General features: G+C 40.6%; 1 protein-coding gene across 24 annotated transcripts in view; it reads left to right on the top strand.

Moving 5' to 3' along the window:
- MICAL3 (microtubule associated monooxygenase, calponin and LIM domain containing 3) overlaps positions 1-22,372 on the top strand; it is a 171,824-nt gene that overhangs the window by 113,299 nt on the left and 36,153 nt on the right. For 14 of the 24 annotated variants that reach the window (XM_088164556.1, XM_088164573.1, XM_088164577.1 and 11 more), the window contains 4 exons: positions 11,737-11,932; positions 16,141-16,376; positions 17,490-17,579; positions 20,651-20,788. In XM_088164556.1, coding sequence (XP_088020682.1) covers positions 11,737-11,932; positions 16,141-16,376; positions 17,490-17,579; positions 20,651-20,788 — 660 coding nt within the window. The remainder of the gene's footprint in view (positions 1-11,736; positions 11,933-16,140; positions 16,377-17,489; positions 17,580-20,650; positions 20,789-22,372) is intronic. The other 10 variants (XM_088164562.1, XM_088164574.1, XM_088164571.1 and 7 more) reach the window with 3 other exon arrangements.

The following is a 22,372-nucleotide window of genomic DNA, read 5'->3' on the forward strand; positions in this document are numbered from 1 at the left end:
GTGATGAAAAGACAGAAAATGTAAATACTAAGCTCTGTAGCCAAATCCTGCATCTCATGTTCTAGCTGGACTGTTGTCTTTTCTGAGAAGAGGTGCACACAAGGAGGTGACCTGTCTTCCTCAAGACCCTTAAGAGCCTGTTCTGTGATGTTCTCACCATGACAAACAGACCTGGATCATAGTTCTGAGCTGCATTGTCCTGGTCTCAAAAATACAATGAGTTGTTCTACATTAGGGACTTGTTCTCTGTTTTTTCCTTACGTGCTTCACCTGCTTTCTACTTCAGCAGCTGCAACTAAAAGTTTTGTTGTAGCAGATGATTTTTGAAAGTTCAATTGTGAATGATATTTGGCCAGAGTAGTTACATTTAAATGGTTGGTCACAGAACTACAGCCACAAACCAGTTCTTTTGTATGTAAAATTTCCTTCTTTGGAGAGAGGTGATTGCTTTATGCCTTTGAAATTTCCTGTAGTTTTTTGTTAAGCAGTGTTAGTTTTGAGGTTAAGATGAGCCTTCAGTTCTGAGGAGGACCCATGAGTATTCAGTGTAAAACTTCATGTGCTGGTGCATGAACTCAAAATGTCATTTTGATGTACCACTCCAACAGCCTCTACTGTTCTGTATCAGGAAAGCTGTTAATTCTGCAGCTACATATGTGCTCTCCGGAAATCAAATGTTTGCTTCATGAATTAAGAAGGAAAAAAAAAGGATGAAGGGAGATGCATTTGTGCATTTCTAGAGGTTGCCCCATCAGAGTAAAAATGAGACTTTCTTGCTGTACCAATATAGGAAACTGTTTTCAGCTAAAACTTGGAGTAACCAAGTGTAGCAATGGTAGGAGAGACAACCCTCACCTCAATTCTCTAAGTCTACACAGATTTCTGTTTCTGTGCCTGTGGTTCTTCTCTAGTGTCACAACTTCTGTAACATAGATGGAAAAGTGTAAGGAGGTACTTCTAAAATAATGAGTGAATAAAAATTAATACTAATTAAAACAAGGGAGCTATAGTTTTACCACCTGCTTGTGATCAGCAGCATAATTTATTAAGATATATATAGTTGGTGATGTATCTTAAAATGCAAGAAATTAGGGGAGAAAACAAAATAAAAAAACAAACAAAACCAACCAAACAGAATACCCCAAAACAAATCAGCTCCCAAAGCAAAAGTAACAAAACAAAAAGCCACAAAACCAAAGCAAATAGAAATTATCTCAAGGGAAGGAGCAGCTAATCCAGAGTCAACATCAAAGCTATTCTCCTGCTTCTTTGATGTGTGTTTATGAAGGAAGGTGAATTAGTTGCTGAGCTGATCTGATGATGTAGAGTTCAGCTTGGACTTTCCAAATAAAACTGGGCAGATGCTCTTTAAGGATGAGATGGCACTTCTGTGCCCTGTTTAGTTGCTTACATCTCCTCTCAAAAATGTATGTTTAGTCTGACATTTCTCATGTTTGCTGTCATCCCAGAAGGCTATGTTTGCTTTTTAAGGAAAATTTCATAATCTTCCTTTCTGCTGTTATAGACGTTTATCTGATGGCTTGAGGGTAGAAGTGTTTAAAAATAGGAATTTTTTACCCAAGAGATGTTTTGAATGCTTCCAGGCTGATGTGAAAACACATCAGAACTGATGTGTAAACTATTTTTAATCAGTAATAAGTCTTTTGGAAGCTTTATTCCTGGACTTGTACCAGGTTTTTAATATAGCTATCTACATATATAATTACAAGAATTTTCCTAGTTTTAGGAAGAATTTCCACTAAAGTGTGAAGCTCTGGATTGCTTAGAATATTTGGTTGCTTTGTAAAATTAACACAAGAGTATGTGGTATAAGTGGAGATAATAGAAAAGTGTAACAGAAAGAGGGAGCAGATGTTGAAACTTTCTGGAGTATTTCTATCTTTTACTTGTGGCAAGTATTCCCCACTGTATTTTCCTGTAACTGCCAGCCTAAGGTTTCAGCCTGTTCCATTTGCAGCACCCAACATTCTTGACATCAATGGTAGAAATTAGGTAAAGACATGCTTAGCATCTAAATATATTCTGAGATCCAGTGATTATTGCCTCAGAAGGGATATAGTGGTGGCTTGCTCAGTAGCTGTTCACAGGTGGTGTTTTGAATCTGATCACAAACTGAACAGGAACCTGAAAATATTACATTCCACATTTTTATTATACACCATAAAATTTCAGGTTTCTGGTGGATTGTTCTTTAATGATCAAAATATTGCCCATTATCCCGTGTGGAATTAGAAGTGCCAGTTTCTATAAAAGATAAGCAAAATTTGTACTGGAAGATTCAAAGAATGAATCCTAGAATGGCTTGGGTAAAGATGGTTCAGTTTCAACTCCTTGCCCTTGACAGGGACACTTTCCACTAGACCAAGTGGCTCAAAGTCCTGTCCAGCCTGACCTTGAACACCTCCAGGGATGGGGCATCCACATCTTTGGACAATCTATTCCAGTGCTTCATCAGCCTCACAGTCAAGAATTTCTTCTTCATATCCAATCTAAACCTACCCTCTTTCAGTTTAAAGCCATTGTCCTTTGTCTTACCACTCCATGTCCAACCTCAGCACTCTTTAGGCACTGACAGGCTGCTCTAAGGTGTCCACAGAGACTTCTCCAGGCTGATCAACCTCAACTCAGCCTTTCCTCATAGGAGAAATGTTTCATCCCTCTAAACATCTTTGTGGCTTTGTGCTCCAACAAATCCACATCCTTCCTACATTGGGGCCCCCAGGGCTGGGTGCAGCACTTCAGTGGGGTCTCACCAGAGCTGAGCACAGGGGAAGGATCCCCTCGTTCCCCTGCTGCCCACAGTGCTTTGGATGCAGCCCAGGATATATTTGGCTTTTGGGGTGTGAGTGTACACTGACAGGTCATGTTGAGCTTCTTGTCCACCAATAGCCCAAGTCCTTCTCAAAACCTTCTCCTGCATCAGGCACTTCTTCATCCTCCTGGTCCCTGCCTTTGCCTTCTGTGATTTGAGCCATGGGCCTGGAGAGCTTGCCAGTGAAGATTCCAGTGCTGCTTTTAGGTGGAAATAGCCTTGGTTTGGCTTGGTGTGGTTTGCACAGTGGGGATCACCTGTCTGATCCCTCACAGTGAAATGAGATTGCAGTGGTAAGAAATAGAAGCCACAATGAATAAATTATACAACCTGCTATGTAGTAGATAAGATAGTAGAGACTCTTTGTAACAACATAAAAGGGCTCACTGTTTGCATCATAACTGGACAATCAGCCTTAAATATTAATTTCTAGGTTACTTAATAAAAATAAAGAGAATACTTCACTCAAAAAGTGGGAAACCTCATTAACCAAAGTCATGGTGATTCTAAAATCTAGTGTGACCTTTTCTTTTTTTCCTTTTTCTCCCTGCCAGTCCCTGGATGTGCTTCATACCAGGTGGTTCTTTGAGGTACCACACCTTGGATAGCTTTCAGAAGAAAATTTATGCCTGCAAAGTAATGCTATTTTATCCTCTTCAGCCTTCCCACACTCAGCTTCTTTCAGAGAATGGAAATGAGGCCAGGCAACACATGCTAGAGCTGATCAAAATACCAGGGAGAGCTCTGCCATCCTAGATGATACCAGCAAAATGGAGAATGATTGGTAATAGGTTACTGACTTACCAATACTCCTGAGTGATTAAAATACCTACGTAAATTATATTGTATCTTTAGTACTGGAAACCCGTTTGAGCAGCAGTAAAAGTGAATTCTGTACAAACATCAAGATTTTCCTGCCAGAAGAGATGTAATAAAGAGTATTGAGCTTAGCAGTGTTCCCTGGGGCTTGGATTAGGTGACCTAATACCTCCTTTCCCCTGATTCTCCTCCCCACCCACCAGTGACAACACTGGCCACTTTCCAGGAGTCAAAAATAGCCCTGCTCCTTGGATTATTCTATCCCTCTGCTGTAAGGAAGGCAACTTTTCTGTATTGTTAAACCATGTAGTGAACTCCTAACCTTCATTCCATAGTGCTGCTACTTCATGCATCTGCAGATGGGGAATTTAGGAACCCTATTCCTCAAACGTAACTTACACTGTGAGTTAGATGAATTTCTATTTGTTTCCAAGACATAAGTATAAATTACAGGTGACCTTGATCTTAAACTGGCTAATTATATTCACTTCTGGCTGGTTGCACTAAAACCAGAGAAAGGTCAGATCAATGCAATTGCCAGCTGTTTCTAAGCTCAGCCCTCCTGATGCAGTAAGCAACTGTTTTGTCAGTGTCTGTTTTGGGAATTCTAGAAGTCTGTTTTAACCAAAATAATGGGGGGAGTGGGGCACAACATTGCAACATTCATAAGACAAATGAATGAGTTACAAATTTTATTCAACAATCAGTCCTGGTAGTTCTCACTATTATGAAGAGAACGAGCTTCCACATTTATGATCAGTATCTGAGAATGGAGAGCATAATTCTAATTGGATGTTGTGGAATGTGTGGAGGAGGACTTAGACCTTCATATGTTTGTTTCTGGGGTGTCTGTTTCAGAATCCCTTGAATATTGTAGATGTCAGCTGTTCCTATACTCATTATAATGGTTTAGGGGGGCAGGGCTTTCTGCTCTTCATTGCTTAGGGGACCAGTAAATATCAACATCTCACTGATTTTTCTTTCATGTGCTGTTGAATTAATGCTGTAGAACTTCTTAGCCAGCACTAGAAATGGTTCTTTGATAACTCTACTGGGTACTTTTGTATCAGGGTTTTTTTTGATTAAGCTGTACAGACAGAAAGGTGTTTAATCTCCCCATTTCTCTGTTTAGGTCACCAGTTTGCTGGGGAGAATTTCTAGACTGATGGTGTAAGGATGGAGCCTGCCATGGTAGCAGAGGTCTTGAGAATGTTGATTGCTTGTCAATTTAAGGACAGTTTTATTGATCAGGTCCAGCATAAGCCAGTTTGCATGTACAATTCCCAAGAGCTTTGACTCAGTAGAACAAATCTTCTAGAAAGCTTGGTTACTATTTATTGTTAGTATTGGTACATATGTATAGAGAAGAATTTCAGGAGGGCTGTCTTCAGGTTTTGAGTACATTTTGAATGCTGTGCATGGGTACTGGGTATCTTGCTTCTGAATAGACTTTGCTTTTCTTATCCTACTGTCCTCTTTGAATTCAGGCCTTTTATATTTAGCAAAATGTATTATGGATCAAATGGGAAACATCAGAAGACTCAAGATGTAATGGCTTCATAGTACAGCTGAGTAATTCAGGCTTCCTGAGGGCTTGGGAATACCCTAGGATAGTAAGAGAGAAAGCTGAGGCATTGTATCAAAATAACATTGACATTTGATGACTGCTTGTCATGGTTTAACCCCAGCTGGCAGCCAAATACCACACAGCTGCTGGGAGCAGAATCAGAAAGAAAGTAAAACTCATGGGTTGATATAAGATAATTTGATAATTGAAATAAAGTAAAATATAACAACAACGATAATAATTGTAATGAAAATGAGAAGAATAACCCCAAAGAACAAGTGATGCAGTTTGCTCACCACCCACTGACTGATTCCCTGAGCAGCTCTCAGTCCCTCCTGGCCAACTGCCCCCAGGTTTATGTCCTGACCATGACATTCTATAATGGAATATCCCTTTGGCCATTTGGGGTCAGCTGTCCTGGCCACACTCCCTCCCAGCCTTTTGTGCACCTGCTCACTGGCAGAGCAGGAGATGCTGCAAAGTCCTTGACTCTTAGCAACAGCCAAAACACTGGTGTGTCACCACTGTTATATCACACCAAACCCAAAACACAGCATGGTACCAGCTACTAGGGAGAAAATTAACTCTATCCCAGCCCAAACCAGGGTACTATTAAGCATTTAAATTCAAATAAATTTGTTCTTGTGTCTATTTGAAGAAGTGTTGCATTGCCCCTTTTGTCTTTGAGGATGTTCTTATCCAAATTCAGGGCCTCCTACCAGGAAATGTGCAGTTGTGCAGTTTGTGATGTGAGGCTGTGTGAGCAAGCACTGACAAGAATGCAGCAGGTCTGTTGAGCTCTTGCCAGGGGTTTCCTGGAGAAATTTCCTAAAGGAGAAGATAAATGTAAAAGAGCAGATGAATCCAGGTTTAAAACTTTGAACTTCTTACTAACCCTTAAAAAATCCATTCTGTTTCACACCCTTCTGCAGTCAGTTTAGAATTGCCATGTACATGGTTTATGTATCTGTTGCTGTGCAGTACAGAAATTGTTAACAGTGTCTAGATAATAATTTTTGAGAGGATTAAGGAAAGGATTTCAGAAGAAATCAGTTGTACTTATTTAAATGGAATGTCTTAATTGATTTAATGTTTGAATGTGTGCAGCATCTAAAAATGAGCCTCAATACCAAGATTTCCTTTTTTACTGTGCACACAATGCTGGGCACTTCCTTACATCAAAGTGTTTTTTCTTGACTTGGAGTGAAGTAGAGAGTGAAGTGTTGTGCATTCTGGATCCTGTTTTTGGCACTGCCACCAAGCTGTTGTGAGATTGCCTTGCTGGTATTTAATCTCTGTGTCTGGACTTGTGCAGGGCCTCTACAGTACTTACCTACTTCCAAAATAGGTTTGTTTTAGTGTGCTAGTACTTGTAAAGCATTTTGAGGCCCTTGGATGAGAAGTGGAGTTGGAATACAAACGGGCAGTTAATGGAACTGAAGTGGGTGAGGGTGAAACTTCCAGGAAAAATCCTGAAACTCAATGTGACATGAACACAGATGAAAAATGAGAACTAAAAATACTGCTGGGTCTCGTTTGCTGCCTTCACTATACCTCAGTGATAATGTTTGCTAAATTGAGGGCACACTTGAGAAACCTCACCCCAAAAGTTATTTCTTAGAAATTATTTGCAAGGGAATATGAGGACTTCCAGCATTTCAAACTCAGAGCTCACCACATCACTTTTAAACTCCTCTGGAAAAGTTCCCATCTTTGTTTTTAGTGCTTGGTCATAGGCAATATGCTGTTTCTGTAGGGTTTGTTTTATCTGACACAGTTCTCAAACAATTGTGTGGAGGTAGAAGTAATTGAAGTGTTTGTACAAGACAAGTGAAAACAAACAGGTACAGTGTTTCACATTACCACAAAACCACAAGCTTTGGGAAATCCATAATGAAGATTTTCCTGAGAGCGTATTAATTCCTTCCCCCTTTTGCATGTGTTTCAAAGTAGACTCCTTTATTTGGATTTCCATAATTCCCCAAGGCCATGGCTAAGTCTGTGCAAAATACTGGACAAGAGATGACATGTACCTTAGTCAGATATTAAGATAGCAAGCTAAGAAAAGCAAGTCTAGAGGTACTGCATGATTATTGAAAAACAGCTTCTAGTAAAATAGACAGGTATTTTCCCTTTGGCAAGAGTTCATTGTTCTCAGATTCCCAGTTCTCTCCTGCATCTTCAGCAGGGAAGTGTTGTTTAAAGGAGTAATCTTGGGATTAACCATGGGAATAATGTAGATTTTACAGAACAAGGTAATACTGGAGGTGAATTGGGATAGGATCCTCTCTCCAGAGGAGCTTCTCAAGCCTTCCAGGAATTGCCAGAGTTGCTGGAAAAGGACACACTCCTGCAGGCAAGGAGTGGTTCTGGTAGGAATGTTATCTCTGATCAGACACTTATCATTTCAGGAGGCAAGTTCTGTCAAAGCTGAGATAAATGAAGGACTCTGGCAGATTTCATGCACCAGCTCAGCAGCCTGTCCTGTTAAGAAAAACATCTCCCTTCAGATGATCTATGTAATGAGTAAAGAGTCAGATTTTAAAATGTGTCCTATTTTGGATATTTGTGGGGTTTTAGCTGATCAGTTGATTGTTCAAGAAGCTACGCTTGGCTTTGAGGTAGCTTATTTATATTTTTATTCTAGTATTCTTATGGTTTTCTTTAAATTGTAGCATCAAATTAGTTAGTGTGAAGTTTAGAGTATAAAATGGGGAAACTGTCCATCATCTGAACACTTCAGTGATACCTGTATCTCACACTGACTTTCATCCCTTGTATAAGGTTGTGAAGTGCAGTGCTTTTCCTTCTGATAGTTGATGACTTCATGGTGCAGAGAGTTTTTTATTAGTAGCATTTCTCATTTCATATTTGGTAATGAGTTGGACAGTGGGTTTACAGACAACCAGATTGGCTAAATGCATGGCATCTTTTAGAAACAAAACTAGCATGTGAAATAGGCTAAAGAGTCTGTGTAGTGCAAATTCCTACAAATCCCATGCTTAAACTGGTAGTCAGTGGAGTTTCTGTATCATATTCTCTGATGCAGAGCTGTTTTCTTGGCAGAGTGAAGTGGAAGGATGTGATCACTTTAGCATCTTAAGTGTACAGATATATAAATTAATAAGATAAAGTGCTGGGAAAGCCCTTCCTACTTTGAGATTTCAAGGCATGGAGAGCTCACAGGACATCTTGGCTTGACCATGTCTTTTTGCATTAAAGTTCAGGTTGATTTTCCATATTTTAAGATTTTTAACACCGTTGCATTGAATCACTCCCACTTACAGTTTGTGCTGGGATAGGATTTGTTTGATTCTCTGTGTACCAGTTACACTGGCTCTTTGTAATAAGAAGGGCAGTGATGATTTGTGTTTTGAAAAACTTACCTGAAGGACCTCATATGTTCATGAAATGCATATTAACAGATATCAGCTTGATTTTCAGTCCTTCTCTACATTACAAATTTTTTCCTTTTTTTTCCAGAGGGACCTCATTCAGAGGTTTTCCTCCCAAATTTGTCCTAAACCAGGACACAGGGTTTGCATCAGAAGAGAATAAGTTAAAAACAGCTTGTGGAAAGACATTCCTGTTAAAGTAGCTGAGCTTTGCTGATGGCTCTGCATGTATAAAGAGTTCTGAGTAGTACAAAACCTTTTTTTTTTAATCATTATTTTAGTATATTCCTTGTTTGTTTCCCCTGACCTTGGTGTTACTGTGTTACCCAGAGTCCTATGTTGTTTTTTTTTTACTGTCAGCCAAAGTGGCAGAGCAAAATTCGAGGTCATTTCCCCTGTTACTGTGAACTCAGAGTTGGGTAATGTAACACAGATTGCAAAAATAGATTTAGCCAAGCTGGTATCACCATTGAGAGAGAGAATGAAATGAAATGTGAATCCCAGTGAAAAAGGCAGCTCGATTGCACTAAACTTTGCAAATCAAAGCACAACAGAAGGAGTGGCAGGAAATGGTGTTGACCACAGTATCCCTGGAAATAGGCAGTGTTGCCATCTGAACAAACTTATTTCTTTATACCAAGGAGAAGCTCTGTAGTTCCAGCTAAAGGCATGGCAGGCACTTGCCCACATGAGGGAAGGGTTAAATCATGCTAAGGAAGAGAGAAAAACACTTCTGACAGTTGCCTTTGAGATTTTATCTTTGAGGAGGGGGATTGGAAGTAGATGCCAGTAATTATGTAAAGACTTGTGTAATTTTGTGTGAAATATGAAGGTGGTACTGAATGAATAAATGTCCTGAAAAAAAAACCTGTTAGGAATAAAGTGAGAAACTACCAGGGATGAAGAAAGGAAAGAAAAACTGTCTTGGAGGTTAAAATGTGTGAGGATAAAGTAAACGTTGCCAAAGTTCATGCTGGGTTAGACTTTGCAAAGGGGAGCAAAGCAAAGAGCTCTATTTATTAAGCATGTAAGTAAAAGCAAGGTAAGAGAAAGCAGATGGATGTTCATAGTGAAGATGGAGCTGACATAAAATGCAATTTTATGTACAGTCAATCAGACATGGGACCAAAAGACTCTGTGTGCAGCAAGATTGGGAAATGAAGACTAACACAATAAAGTAAATAGTGTTTGTCTCAGAAGAGTGGGAGAAGTGTAAAATGAAAATGTGAGCTTTGTGGTAACAACTTGTGATTCAGTCGAGCTGTCCTGATGCACTTTGACTGTCTCGCTCAGGAAACACTATGTGATCACTTGGTAATAGAAGTATGTCCTGCAGATAAAAAAACTAAAAAGAAAACTAAAAACTTTTTAAAACGATCTGAACAAGTACATATCAGTCAAAGAGTAGATGTAACACCTTCTTCTAAGAAATAACTAAAACCTGCTAGTTCTGCAAGGGAAGTCCTTTGACCTCATGCAGGTAAGTGCTATAAAATGTGGCATGGGTTCACCAGTGACTGTGCTGGACTGGCTTGACAGCTTTTATTGACAACTGATACCTCCATGAGGGAAATTGTAGTGCATTTGAACAGTCTGGACTTGAGTAAAGCACAGGATTGCTGACACATGGAAATAATTATTGGAACTGGATAAAATGGAGGAGTAATACATGAAGTGTGAGTATCTAAGAAGTTGGCCTAAATTAGAGATGAGATGTTTTAATAAAGCAGGAAATAATGGGGTTGAATCTCCACCTGTCACTGGACAGACTGTGCAGTGTCCCAAAAAGTGATCTGGGGACTGTTGTTTGTAATGCTGTCACTAAGGTTACCAGAAAAAAAAAAAACAACCCAAAACAAAAACAAACAAGGAACAAACCTGCTAATGAAATTCAGTGCTGAGGCAATGTTTCAAACCCTCATCAATGCAGAGGAGGACAGGCACGTCATTCACTAAGAACTGCAAAATGTTGCCAACTGCAAGATTAAACTTAGCAACGTAATAGTGGAAAGTACTGGGTCATGCACTAAGAAGATGTTGAGAATTTTGGCTACCAACAAAGTGCTTATCAGTTGAAAGCAAAGAAGGGAAAAGATCTAAACATCATAAAAGTCACCAGTATTATGTAGCATATAAATAGGCAGGTGTGTTCTCAGCACGTATCAGATGAGAGATTTGTGGCAGGGTTGTGTGTTATGCTGATAAGAACTCATCTGGAAAGCCACCTTCACTTTTAATCACCCAGGTTCTGGAAAGATTAATCTAAAATGAGACAGGTGCAGAGACTAGGGGATGATCAGTGCACTGAAAAGCTTATCTTCAATGAGGAGAAGGCTTGGCTTGTTTAGCAAAGCAAAAGAAAAGCATGGAAGGATTGGGCTCTGGGTCAACAGTGGCATGGTATTCAAGCTAAAGTATTCCTATTTAAAAAATAAGTGTATTGAAAGCAGGATAGAATAAAATTCATTGAGTGAATTTTCATTCAGTGAATGAAGCATCTCAATACTTTTCTACAACTGTCTGGTTCACATATCCTTGAAATTTTTGCATGCAAATGTCTCTCTGAGATTTGTCCCTGTCTTTCATTTCATTACAAATTCTGATTGAAAAGGAAATCCGATTCAAATATATTGAAAATTTTAAAACTTGGCCTTTTTCATTCCTTCCCTAACAATTACAATAATGTGTCAATATTTTCTTGCTCCTTAGCTCTGCAGATTTCCCTTGGCTAGTGCCAGTTTTAATATGCAGCAGGGTTGCCCCACAGCATTCCTACTGTGTGTCAGATAATACATCCAGCCTGTGCCCAGGCCTTTCTCAGTACTCACCACACAGACTTCATTGCATCTCTAGTTTTTGCAGCTAAAGTGGCCCTATTTCCTCTCTCAACTAGGACATTTAACATTCTTTTTAGCATCTGTTAGCCAAAACCACTAAGATTCCCTTTTGCAGTCTGGCTTCCCAGTAGTGGCGAACCAGGATAATGACGTAAGGTATTCTCTCGCTTTATTTACCTCCCTCTGCCTCGTGCCCCTTTTCTCCCAGTTGCTCAGTTTTTTTTTAAAAAAAAGGTGCATTTCTGACTGTGAGCATTTGTTGTTTGTTGCCTGGCTTGTTCTCAGGTTCCAGTGTGAACGGGCTGGAGGAGCCCAGCGTGGCCAAGCGGCTGCGGGGCACTCCGGAGCGCATCGAGCTCGAGAATTACCGGCTGTCCCTGCAGCGCGAGGAGGAGCTGGAGGAGGTCCCCGAGGAGACTCTGGCAGAGCACAACCTGAGCAGCGTGCTGGACAAAGGGACAGAGGAGGATGTGCCCAGCAGGTCAGCACACATTGCCCATCAGCTTTTCCTACACTCATCCCAGCAGATTTGCCTGCCTTGCCTTTTTCTTTAGCTATTTGCCACGTTGCCCTTTCTAAAGCTTTTGAAACGCACAGACATTTCATCTTGTAGTTTCTGTTCTAAATAGCTCTCTACCATCAGAAGACACCTATAGCACCATAATACCAGGAAATTAAATTTTTAACTTAAGTGTTCAATTGTATCAAAGGTAAGCGAGTCTTTTGAGCAAACAGAACATACATTCAAATGGAAGGGGGCTCTAAAATTACCTTCTTTTCTGTATGCTTTGCATTACAATTCAAAACCATGTTTGGTTTCAAGATTTAGGCTTGACACACATGTAAACCTGACTGAATGCTGGTGCAATGCCTGAGAGGTATTAATGGGAAGCAATAGCTGTGGCTATTGAAAAATGTGTTGTACCTTCATGATAATAAAATGAAGGTATATAAATGTGTTGTACCTTCATTAATTTCTCTTTATCTGCAAAATTCTGTGTAAGCACACCAGGATCTACATCCAAGCATGTAGAGGTACTGGAAACAATTGTTCCAAGAATCACTGAGAGAAAATCCTTGAGGAAGAATGCTCCTGAACTTTATAGTCAACCACACACTTCTTCAGAGTCTTGGTCTCTTAATACAATTTCTCATCTACTTGTCTTTGTAGTAATAGTAGCCCTTAGCTTTTCATCTCTGAGTCTGTCCAGTAGTCTTGAAATGAACTCAGAAAATGCTGTTGTTTGTTTCCTGAAACTTAGATTCTACAATCATATTCTGTGTATGCATTACCTGCAGATAGAGATCTGTATGAGAAATTTAATAATCTTGGCCTATTTGTGGGAGATGCAAACTATATTTTCTTAACTCATCCTTCCTTTAGTTACCTGCTCAGGTTTAGGAATTACATCAGCTATGACAATAAAGGATTTATGATCTCAGGGGGTTTTACTTCTTTATGTTTCTACCTCTAAAACAAAAGTGTGGAGCTATTAACTGTTGTTATTCTTTGTCTTGATTTCAATAAATCAGGACACAATAGGCCTGCTCAATAAATGGCAGGAAACTTTAAAAGGCCAAGAATGAAAAAAAAAAAATGGAATTTTGGCATGAAGCTGATGGCCATCTTTAAGAGATGTTTTGTGAGATTCTGGAGATTGAGGGCAGTACACTATTAGGTTAGCAAATTTGATTTTTGTTTTACAGGGTGTTACATTTAGTTCCTTTTGTCCTACATTCATCCCTATAACTTGTTATCAGTATTTCTGTAATAGACTGCATTGTATAATTTTCCAGGTGAGAAGCAGTGTGGGAAAATCACATTCTGTCATTAGGAGAAAAGAGAAAATACATCAAATTCCCTGTCAGTTTGACCTGGAAGAATTTATATTCTAAATCCAAATATGGCAAGCAGGTTTTCTCAGAAAATGGACAAGGCTGTGTGGGTCAAACATCAGAGAGAGCAGAGGGAGAATTTTCTAGGAGATGTAGCTACTGGATTTCCTCTGTCCACCTGTATCCAGTCCATGGATAGACTGCAAAGATAGAAAGACTGGAAAAAAAACGGGAAGAAGTCTGAGTACTTACTCAGCAACAACAACAAAAAGTTTTGACTTCTGCAACAAGCCAACCAAGGCCCTGATTTAATCATCTTCACTGTCTTGGTGCAGTGCTGCAGGGTTAGGAGCAGGTGGGGGAGATGGGGAACTCTCTGTTCCCTCAATGTCTCACGAAGGATGGATTTGTCTTTCAGGGTTCATTGAGGTGGCTGATGGAAATCAGGCAGAGACCTCACATTTTAGTGCACAGCTTCCCATCATGCACGCACTGCAGAGAAAGTTTACAGGGAAATGGATTCAAAGTATATTTTTTTGAAAGAGAGTCAATCTTATTTAAGTTTCCATAAAAAATAAAGATTAATTAAGCAACTAAACCCAGACTACAGAGTAGTCTGAGGTGTGGGAAACCTTTTATATGCCTTATTTATTGCCTTTAAGTTGCAGTAACTCCCAGTGTGCCATCTCCAGTTTTGGTGTTATGTCCTGTGGCCTTTCAGAGGAGTGTTGTAGGACAGCTTGTGCTGGATAGGTCTGTATGGCAAGGGAAGAGAAGAGATTCATAGCCACAGTTCAGGTTCCAGTTCCTTTCCTCAGCTCTAAATCTGTGTACATACACCTTTTTCTAATGAGATACTCAAATGCTATAGAGCAACCTACCTTAGTCTTTGATTTCTGCTTTATAGAAAAATAAAATTTCTGCTGTTGAATTAATTCCTACGGCACAGGGTTTCCATGCTGAAAGGAATGCTCACTATACCAGGCCATCTCTCACTGCTGTCTTTCAGCTTCTCATTTCTCAGTATTCAAAGGTCAAACAAAAGCCAAGTGATAAATAAAATCCAAAGCAGGTGAAGTGAGCAGTGTGGTGAAGAATTTGTGTCGTCACTCCTCCGTGCGATAAGCCGGCTGGTGGAAGAGCAGCAGCTCATCCCATCCAGCACCCATGGCAACAGTCTGAGCAGCAATAAACCTTATTGACAGCACACCAAGCCCCCAGCATGCAGCACCTGTCAGGTTTATTTCCATACCAAAGGGTGGGAAAGCAAATCAGGGAGAAAGGGAACATCACTTTTTAATCTCTGTGACAGTATCTGCATAAAGCCTTTGGAGTATGCTCTGCTCTCCATGCACCAAGCCCATGACTTGCAATGGTGTTTGTATTCAGTATTCCACACGTGAAAATCAAGCAGCATGCTAAAAATAACTACTGGGTTTGTGCTGTGAAAAAGTGACTTGTAATTTGAAAATAATGTTATTTGCATGCAGACTAGTGAGGAGAATTTTAGCCCTCTGGACAGAAGTGTGTGACAATCAGAGCATGAACAAAGTGTTTTCCTTATTAGGTTTGCTATCAAAAATAGGCTCTCAGACAAGTAGATGAATAAAATTATGTAAATATGATACTACAACTGTACAGGTTGTATTTTATAGACGTACATGAAGTGTAAACTTCATTACTTTCAAATTGTTGGTTTTCTCTTTCATTGTCTGTATGGAATGGATTCTGCCAAAAGCTGTTAGCCAGTGATAGTGGACATAAGGAAGCAGCAGAAATACTACTCTCAGATTATTCACCCAAACTTTAATTATTCTCAAACAGTTTTCTCCTTCAGTCAGATGAATTGGAACTTTTAAGATTTTTAGGGGGAGCAGCCAACAGTTGCTCTAATAAATGCAGTTCTATTAAGGTAAAACAAAGCTAGAGCACCTTTTCACCCTGCAGAGAGGATCTGTGAGTGTGTTGTAATTCTCATTTATTTTCCAGTGACAAATACAACCATCTTTCTCCTCAGTCCCTCTAGGTAGTCTGGTATGTAAGAGTGAGCTAGATTAAATGTCACTGGATAAGTGGTTACATTTCCTGTCCCTGCTGCATATGCTGAGGAGCTGTTAGAATTAAAAAGAGGTGACTTCTAAAAGGCACTAATGATTTATTGCTTTGCAGGGTTTAGACTTTGCTGTGGGAATAATAATCTCATTATTGTAATTATCTTTGCACTGCTTCCTACAGTTTCTTGCCACCATGTACACTGTGTACTTAATTGGATACATAATTCTGTCTGTGATGCAGAAAAGTGAGGAATTTTGAGATTTTTTTCTATATCTCTCCTTAGTTTACATGCTGTATCCTTTGCCTGATGTGTTTTATATTTTACTCCCAAAGACTTCTCTGGTTCACAGGACCAGGTGCCAAAATCAAGTTAGGTATCTCAGCAGTGGCTGCTGAATCAAAAGACATGGCCTTCTGCATTCTGTTACTGTGAAGAACTAATTTATCAAGAGCAATGTGATATGAAGAAAATAGTTTCTTTTGTTGTATTCAGTTGTTTTGAACTGTAACAAGAAATGCTGCACAAATATTTGGACTTGACTTCACAGGCACTTTTCTGCTGCCTCACCTCCTTTAAAAGAAGCAGGGCAAGGACCATACTGCAGCCCACAGGTGATGCTGTCACTAAAAGGCCTGTGAAACGTTGAAAGCTGAAAATCAGTGTTATGTTTGAGGCTTATGTGTGTTGAAACGACTTGTTAGTGATCTAAGACTGATCAAGCTAACATTGACTTTATGCTTAATATTATTTATTATTAGTGATACAACCTTTGTTTTTTTCCTTCTAAAACCTTACAGTAGTTCAGAATCTGAGATGGAGGAGGAAGATGAGGAGGAAGATGATGAACTACTGCTGCCTCAGCAACCCCCTTCAGACTTGGGTGGTGTGCCATGGAAAGAGGCCGTGCGTATCCACGCCCTCCTGAAGGGAAAGAGTGAAGAAGAGATTGAGGCTGAGCAAAATCACGAGATTGAGTACAAATATGATGATGAGGAAGAATACGAAGAGGAGGAAGATGAGGAGTCAAGTGAAGGTTAGCTTGGTTTGTCCTTTCTTTCTGCTAGCCAGCAGGAAAAAATGAGTTGAGTATTTGCCTTGAAAGAAAGATTAGCCTTGGAAAACTTTACTTCTTCTTTCATTTCTTTGTTGCTCTGATTTTTTGAGGGAGTGATTTTCAAGGAAAGCTGGAGGTGGTTATTCTGGATACTGAAGGACTTTGCCCACAGGGCAGTTTGGAGTCCTAGTACTAACACAATATGCTTGCCATCCACCATGCCAACATGTCAATTCACAGCCCTGTGCTGCTGTATTGGCTTATGGTTGGTTTTTATTATTATTATTTGGAATTAGATTTGAATGTGCCCTTTGCTCTCTGACAGCAGGAACTGGAAGCATTGTGGTTGCAGTGTTTCCAGTTTTAGAGTACCTCACTAAGGGGTGGTGCCCTGTCAGGGCATTCCACAAGAAGGTGCTTATAGCTTTCCCAGGTTAAAAGATGACCTTGAGAAATAAGGGAGTTGAGGTAGTTCCCATTTTAGCTTTGAAAGATTTCTGTGGAAAACCTTAGGGAAAGACTCCTTCCCCTGTGTTTGTCTCAGTCATCAAAATGCAAAGTTTGTGCTCAGAATAGACATGTTTCCAGTGTTTCACCACCATGCCAAATTTTTCACTGCTCTTGTCTTTGTCTTTATATGCACATTTCCTCTTTGAGGAGACTTGTAGACTCCAAAGAGCTTTTTTTGTAAAGGTCTTTGGCTGCCTACTGCGAGCAGGGGTCCAGTTTTTAAGTGTTAGTGGCAGTGTTGTTGATGAGCTCAGCAGGCTCCTTGGCTACTTTCTCAACATAGGAGCTGAATGTCCAAGTCTGTGGAAATCAAGATTTCTTTATAAGAATGGTGCCATGCATGATGTGTGTTCAGTCTGCTGAACAGTGGTGGTGTTGGATGGATGTTGCTTCACTCAAGCAGTTTTCCTGCCAGGCACTTGGAATGCAGCAGGAGTACGGGGAGTTGCAGCATTTCCAGGCAGTCTGTCTCTCTGATGCTGTCCTTTCTCTCTTTCTTTCTCTCTTTCCCTCTCTCCATGGCTTGTGTGTGCACACGCGTGTCTGGTGTTAAATGTGGCTGTGTGCTTCCCTCTGCTGTAGAGGGCGAGTATAACCCTTGGGAGAGAGAGCTGCAGCACGGCCTCTGGCTCCAGCGTGTCTCAGATGAAGAGGACTCGGGTACACACAAAGGTACCCGAACTCTGCCTCCGCTTCCACCTCCCCCCAGGAGCGGGGAAGGCTCCAAAGAGCAGGTCCCACATGGAGAGTTTCTGTGTTTTATTTAATTGTGTCACCAGCTCCCTCCAAAGTGATGCAGTAGCCGTTTCTCACCTCCCGGTTCAAGTGCCATAAATCGGATCTGTCGTTGCCACTGGTTTTAGGAAGGTGATAAAGCTGCCAAGTACCTCAGGATTTCTAGAAAACCTGGACAATTTGCTACTGTAATTTGCATGAACAGTGACTTCCAGGTATTAAGGAGTATCAGATTTGTTCTATACATGCAGACCTACTTGCACCTGTGCATTGTCTCAGACACATGGGACACATCAAAAATACTGCCTTTAGACTGCTTGTGTCAGCAAATTTGCTTTTTTTGTTGTCCTCTGTGTGTGTCTGTCTGTGGGGAGAGTCTGGAAGGAACTAATCAAGCTACAGCAATCCCTCAAGATTCTTCAAACAGTTACATAATGGTCATAAAATTAATCTCAGACATTCAAATCTAACTGGTTGTGTCATTTTCCATGATGCATTCTCTTGCAGTTTATTTTTGATAGTTGGTTTTTTTTTTGTAACACTTGGTCCTAATAGCTTGTTAATCTCTTATCCCCTGAGTGTGGTGCATTGCAGACAGAATATATGAGGAAAATCCAAGTGTCTTCCTGCATGTAAGGGGAAATATACAGTTGTCAAACTGTTTATTTTACAGTTTATGGTTATAATAACAGTAGCTTAGCTTCTGACTTTCTTTTTTTTTCCCAAGAGAGAAAAAAGAATGAAAGAAGCATTATAATTTTTTTGCCATGTAACTTTTCTGTGATAAGAATGAGAAGTGTTAGTAAGGTGGCTGAAGGGCACACCTGAAGAAGTTTCTCCTGTTACAGTTGCTTGTGTGCTTCAGACCTGACTCTTAAGGAGTTGGTTTGCAGGTGGCTCCTTACTCCAATAAAGTGAAAACATTGAGCCTGGCCACAGCTTATAAAGTGCTGGTAGGTGCTACAGTGGAAATGGAGGAAAGCTACCTTTCCAAATCTAAGTGCAATTAATGTTCAGCTTCCTGCAAAGCTTAGCAGGCAGTCCTGAGGAAAAGCTGTGCCAGGTGGTGTTTGAAATTCTCAAGCACTTAGACAGTGAAGAAGTGTTAGGTTTGCCTCTAAGCCAAGCAGCAGCCCTTCATGTCTGGCTGTGCTGCTCATTATTTTTTGGAAAAGGTGAGAGGGACAGGACAGGCTGTCCAGCAGCTTGTGGAGAAACCAAAGGTGTGTATGTTACAGTGGTCTAAATCCCAGAGCAATCCACTTCAAAACGTGCAGATCATGTGGGACCTGCTCTTTCCAAGCCTTGCTGAGTGACTCTGTACTTCTCAGCCATTGCTGGCAAACCTAAACCTGTTAACACAAAACTTTGTGTGGCAGTGCAAACGCTAACTCTACTCATGCTGGGGCCTGCATGCGAGTGCTTTGGTACAGAGTGAGAGCAGCCAGGCTCCTGTCCCTGCAGGATGGCCAGTGCCTCTGGTAGCCCATGGTGTGCAAAACCTCTCTGGTGAGGCAACAGAGACATAAAGCTGCAGAATACCTGGCTACATTGTGAATCCTGCTCTGCATTTGAGGGTTTTTTGTGCCTCTGAGCCCCTTTCCCTTTAATGATCATCTGCTGATTCTGTCCTTCCTGCAGTTCCTTCTGCCTGTTTCTTCTGCGGTTGTAATGCCAAATCTCACACATAGTCACTCCTGAAACAGAAATCCCAAACACTTTGTCATATCTGGGGAAAACATGGCTGGGAGAGAGGAACTTGTTAAAATGAGACAGCAGGAAATAAGGAGTGCAAGCTCTAAGTGCTGCTAATGTGTCTTGTTTCCTTCAAACAGTAGAGCACAATGTGAAAATCTAACTGCTTTTGAGGTTCTAAACTGCTGCAACAGTGCTTTGCCCTACTCAGTGGCAATTCAGTTGTTGTGAAAATTGACTTCCTACTTTATGAAGTAAGTGGGCATTTTCATTTCAAGGTTGAGACATTTGCTTTTGAAGACCACTCCTGCAGACAGTGAACACCTATCCCCTGCAGAACCAGTTATTTTATTATGGATAAATGAAGCCTGAGTTACAGAAGCAGAGCAGACAGCACTAGAGACAGGGTCTATAAATTTAATACCTCAGAGTAATTGCTCCCAAGGCAGGTGTTCTGCAGAAGTTAAACAAGCTCATCAATTGCTTTAGGTGCCCGTTGTTCTCTTTGACATTCCATAAGTAGCTGAACTTTATGTAGGCAGGTAATTGAGGAGTTATGCAATTTCTCTTAAACAGAATAATTTGTACGACAGGAATTCCCTTCTGGGGAGCTGTTAAGTCACAACCAAAATGCTGTTATCCTTCAGAGAATAAATTCTCTCTTTGAACAAGTCAGTACAAAAGAGCCCAGGAGTAAACATAGTGGTGTTTTGGGTGCTAAAATTAGCATGTGCCCATGTGTGCATATGCACATACACACGTGAATCTCTCATCATATTATTTAACTCACAAAGTGTGTACTCAGACTAGAAAGAAGTGCCTAACCCAGTACTAAGGAACGAAAAACCTTTTGTCTTGGTGCACTAATCAGATGGAGATTGTCCCTCACCTTTAACAGCAAGACAGCTTTGGCAATAATCATAACGAAAAGGCTGAAGGAGCTGGAAATTCCTGCTAAATTGGTATTTCCATACCACGTACTGCCAGACACCCAGAGAACGTCCTTCATTCCAGTGAAGCTTCTCACAATAGACATGTCTGACAATGTTTTAATGGCATCCCTGTGCCTTTGGAATGGCATTACTGAGCTGTGATGGGAGGTGTGAGGAGTGCTCTGTTGGTGTATGCGTGTGCACACAATGCTGAGCTTTTTCTGTCTGTCTTGCAAACTGACCTTAGCCAATAATATTTTCTTTTCTTATTTCCTTTCTTATGATGTGCTACCTTTCCTTTCCACTGTTCTCCCATCTTTTCCTCCCTGCCCTTCATACACCCTGCCCACAACCTGTTATGCCATGCCCTCCTCCTGCTAGCTGGAAACCTTAGGCTGCAGCAGATTGTAAATCCGGTTGATCCTCTGGAGATCCTGGCAGATGTGCACTGGACACACATCCGTGAGAAAGAGGAGGAGGAAAAGATGGTCTCAGCCTCAAAGTCCTCCACCTCCAGAGGTAATCTCCCCCGAGCCCACACTATCAGTTCTTGGATCTAGTTGCAGCTGTTTAACTCTGTTGCTTCTGCGCCCTTCAAGAGCAGTGACTTCAGCAGGGGCAGCAGTGATTGAAATGAACTGCTTTCAAATTACACTGAAATTACACTTGGTTAAACATTTTGCTTTTCAGGTCAGTGTCTGTTTAAAATTGCTGCTTTCTCAGCTCTGTGACAGTGTGACTTCTGACCTATTTGTCTGCCTGCTTTGACTTCATAACATTTTTTCTCGGTACACACAATTTGGTAGTGCTGGCAATCAACCCTCTATAACTGACTAGGGATGCTAGTAGCAGTAGTCCTGTGCTTTTTGTGGCAGTGAGGAGTCTAAACTTTCTAGGGAAAGCTGAAGGGCTGTGTTGTGTACCTACTAGGGCAAAGATTGAACTGGGCCAGGTTCTGTATTGAGCATATTTCTCTGCTACTTCTTTTCCAAGTATGTAACTGCATTTGGTATTGGCAGGGAATGATAGAGTCAAAGGGCTTGCAAATCTGATCAGTGGGGGTTTGACTCCCTGTGTTTAAGATCTGACAGTATATCTACCTCTAATGTGAGATGCATGTGAGATGTCTTTGCAAGTTGTCAGTTACTCAAAGGGAAACTTTAGAGGGAGGAAATGCCAATAATGTAGATCTCACGTGAGCACCTTCCAGCAGTCCCTGCTGACCTTGTTCTAGGCTATGTTACAGAGTGTCTTAAGGTAAGTATGTCATAAATGTTTTGTCTGTGGGCTTAAATAAAAGTTCACCATGCAGCTGATGAGCAGTGCTCTTCTCTCAGCCTGCAACCATGGTGACAGAATTGTAGAGGGAGTGAATCTGCTATGAGAAGGGGTGTCTTTCACAGAAAAAATGAAATTAGGTCAAAAATCCAGTGTTCTACCTCATGATACTTGATTCTGTTCTATTCCAGATAATTCTCTTTTCTTCTAACGTTTCCTTACGTTTTTTTACAGTTTTGGTGTAGGGGCGTTTTTAATCCTGGTCTAGCTTGATACACAATTCCAAATCAGTTTCAGCATACTTATATTTGCAGTTTGTAGAATGCACTGGGATTTTCTGGTGTGAAATCCACTCCCTACAAATAAGAGATGGGTATTTTGTTCCCACTGCAGCTACAGAAATAGGCTGTGTTCTACTGTCTGTAACTTTCAGTATTGCTAGAGTGGTTAATTAATGTTTTAAAATATGAAGTACAAAACTGCTAACAGAGTTTCTTAAGTTTACAACAGTTAAGGTTACTTGTGCTTCTACTTAGAAGTCTGTGTCACTCTAGTTTCCAAATTTTTATTTTAATTTGTATTTTATATTCCTTACTTTTCTGTGGGGCACTATTACAGTTGTCAGCAGCAAGTGATTTTTCCAAAACTGGTTTTGTGATCTTTCCAAAATTGATTTTGTGATCTTTCTAAATTCCTTTGGGAAAGGAGTCAGTATTTCCTTTCTGTCCCTTGAAACTGGGCCAACCTAGGACTATCTTGATTTATGATTAGCTGCTTCTGTTGCTCTGTCATATGGTAGAGGTGTGTGCAGGTGTTATCAGCAGT

This window comes from Sturnus vulgaris, chromosome 5, assembly GCF_052056855.1.
Source record: "Sturnus vulgaris isolate bStuVul1 chromosome 5, bStuVul1.hap1, whole genome shotgun sequence".
NCBI classification, from domain to species: domain Eukaryota; kingdom Metazoa; phylum Chordata; class Aves; order Passeriformes; family Sturnidae; genus Sturnus; species Sturnus vulgaris.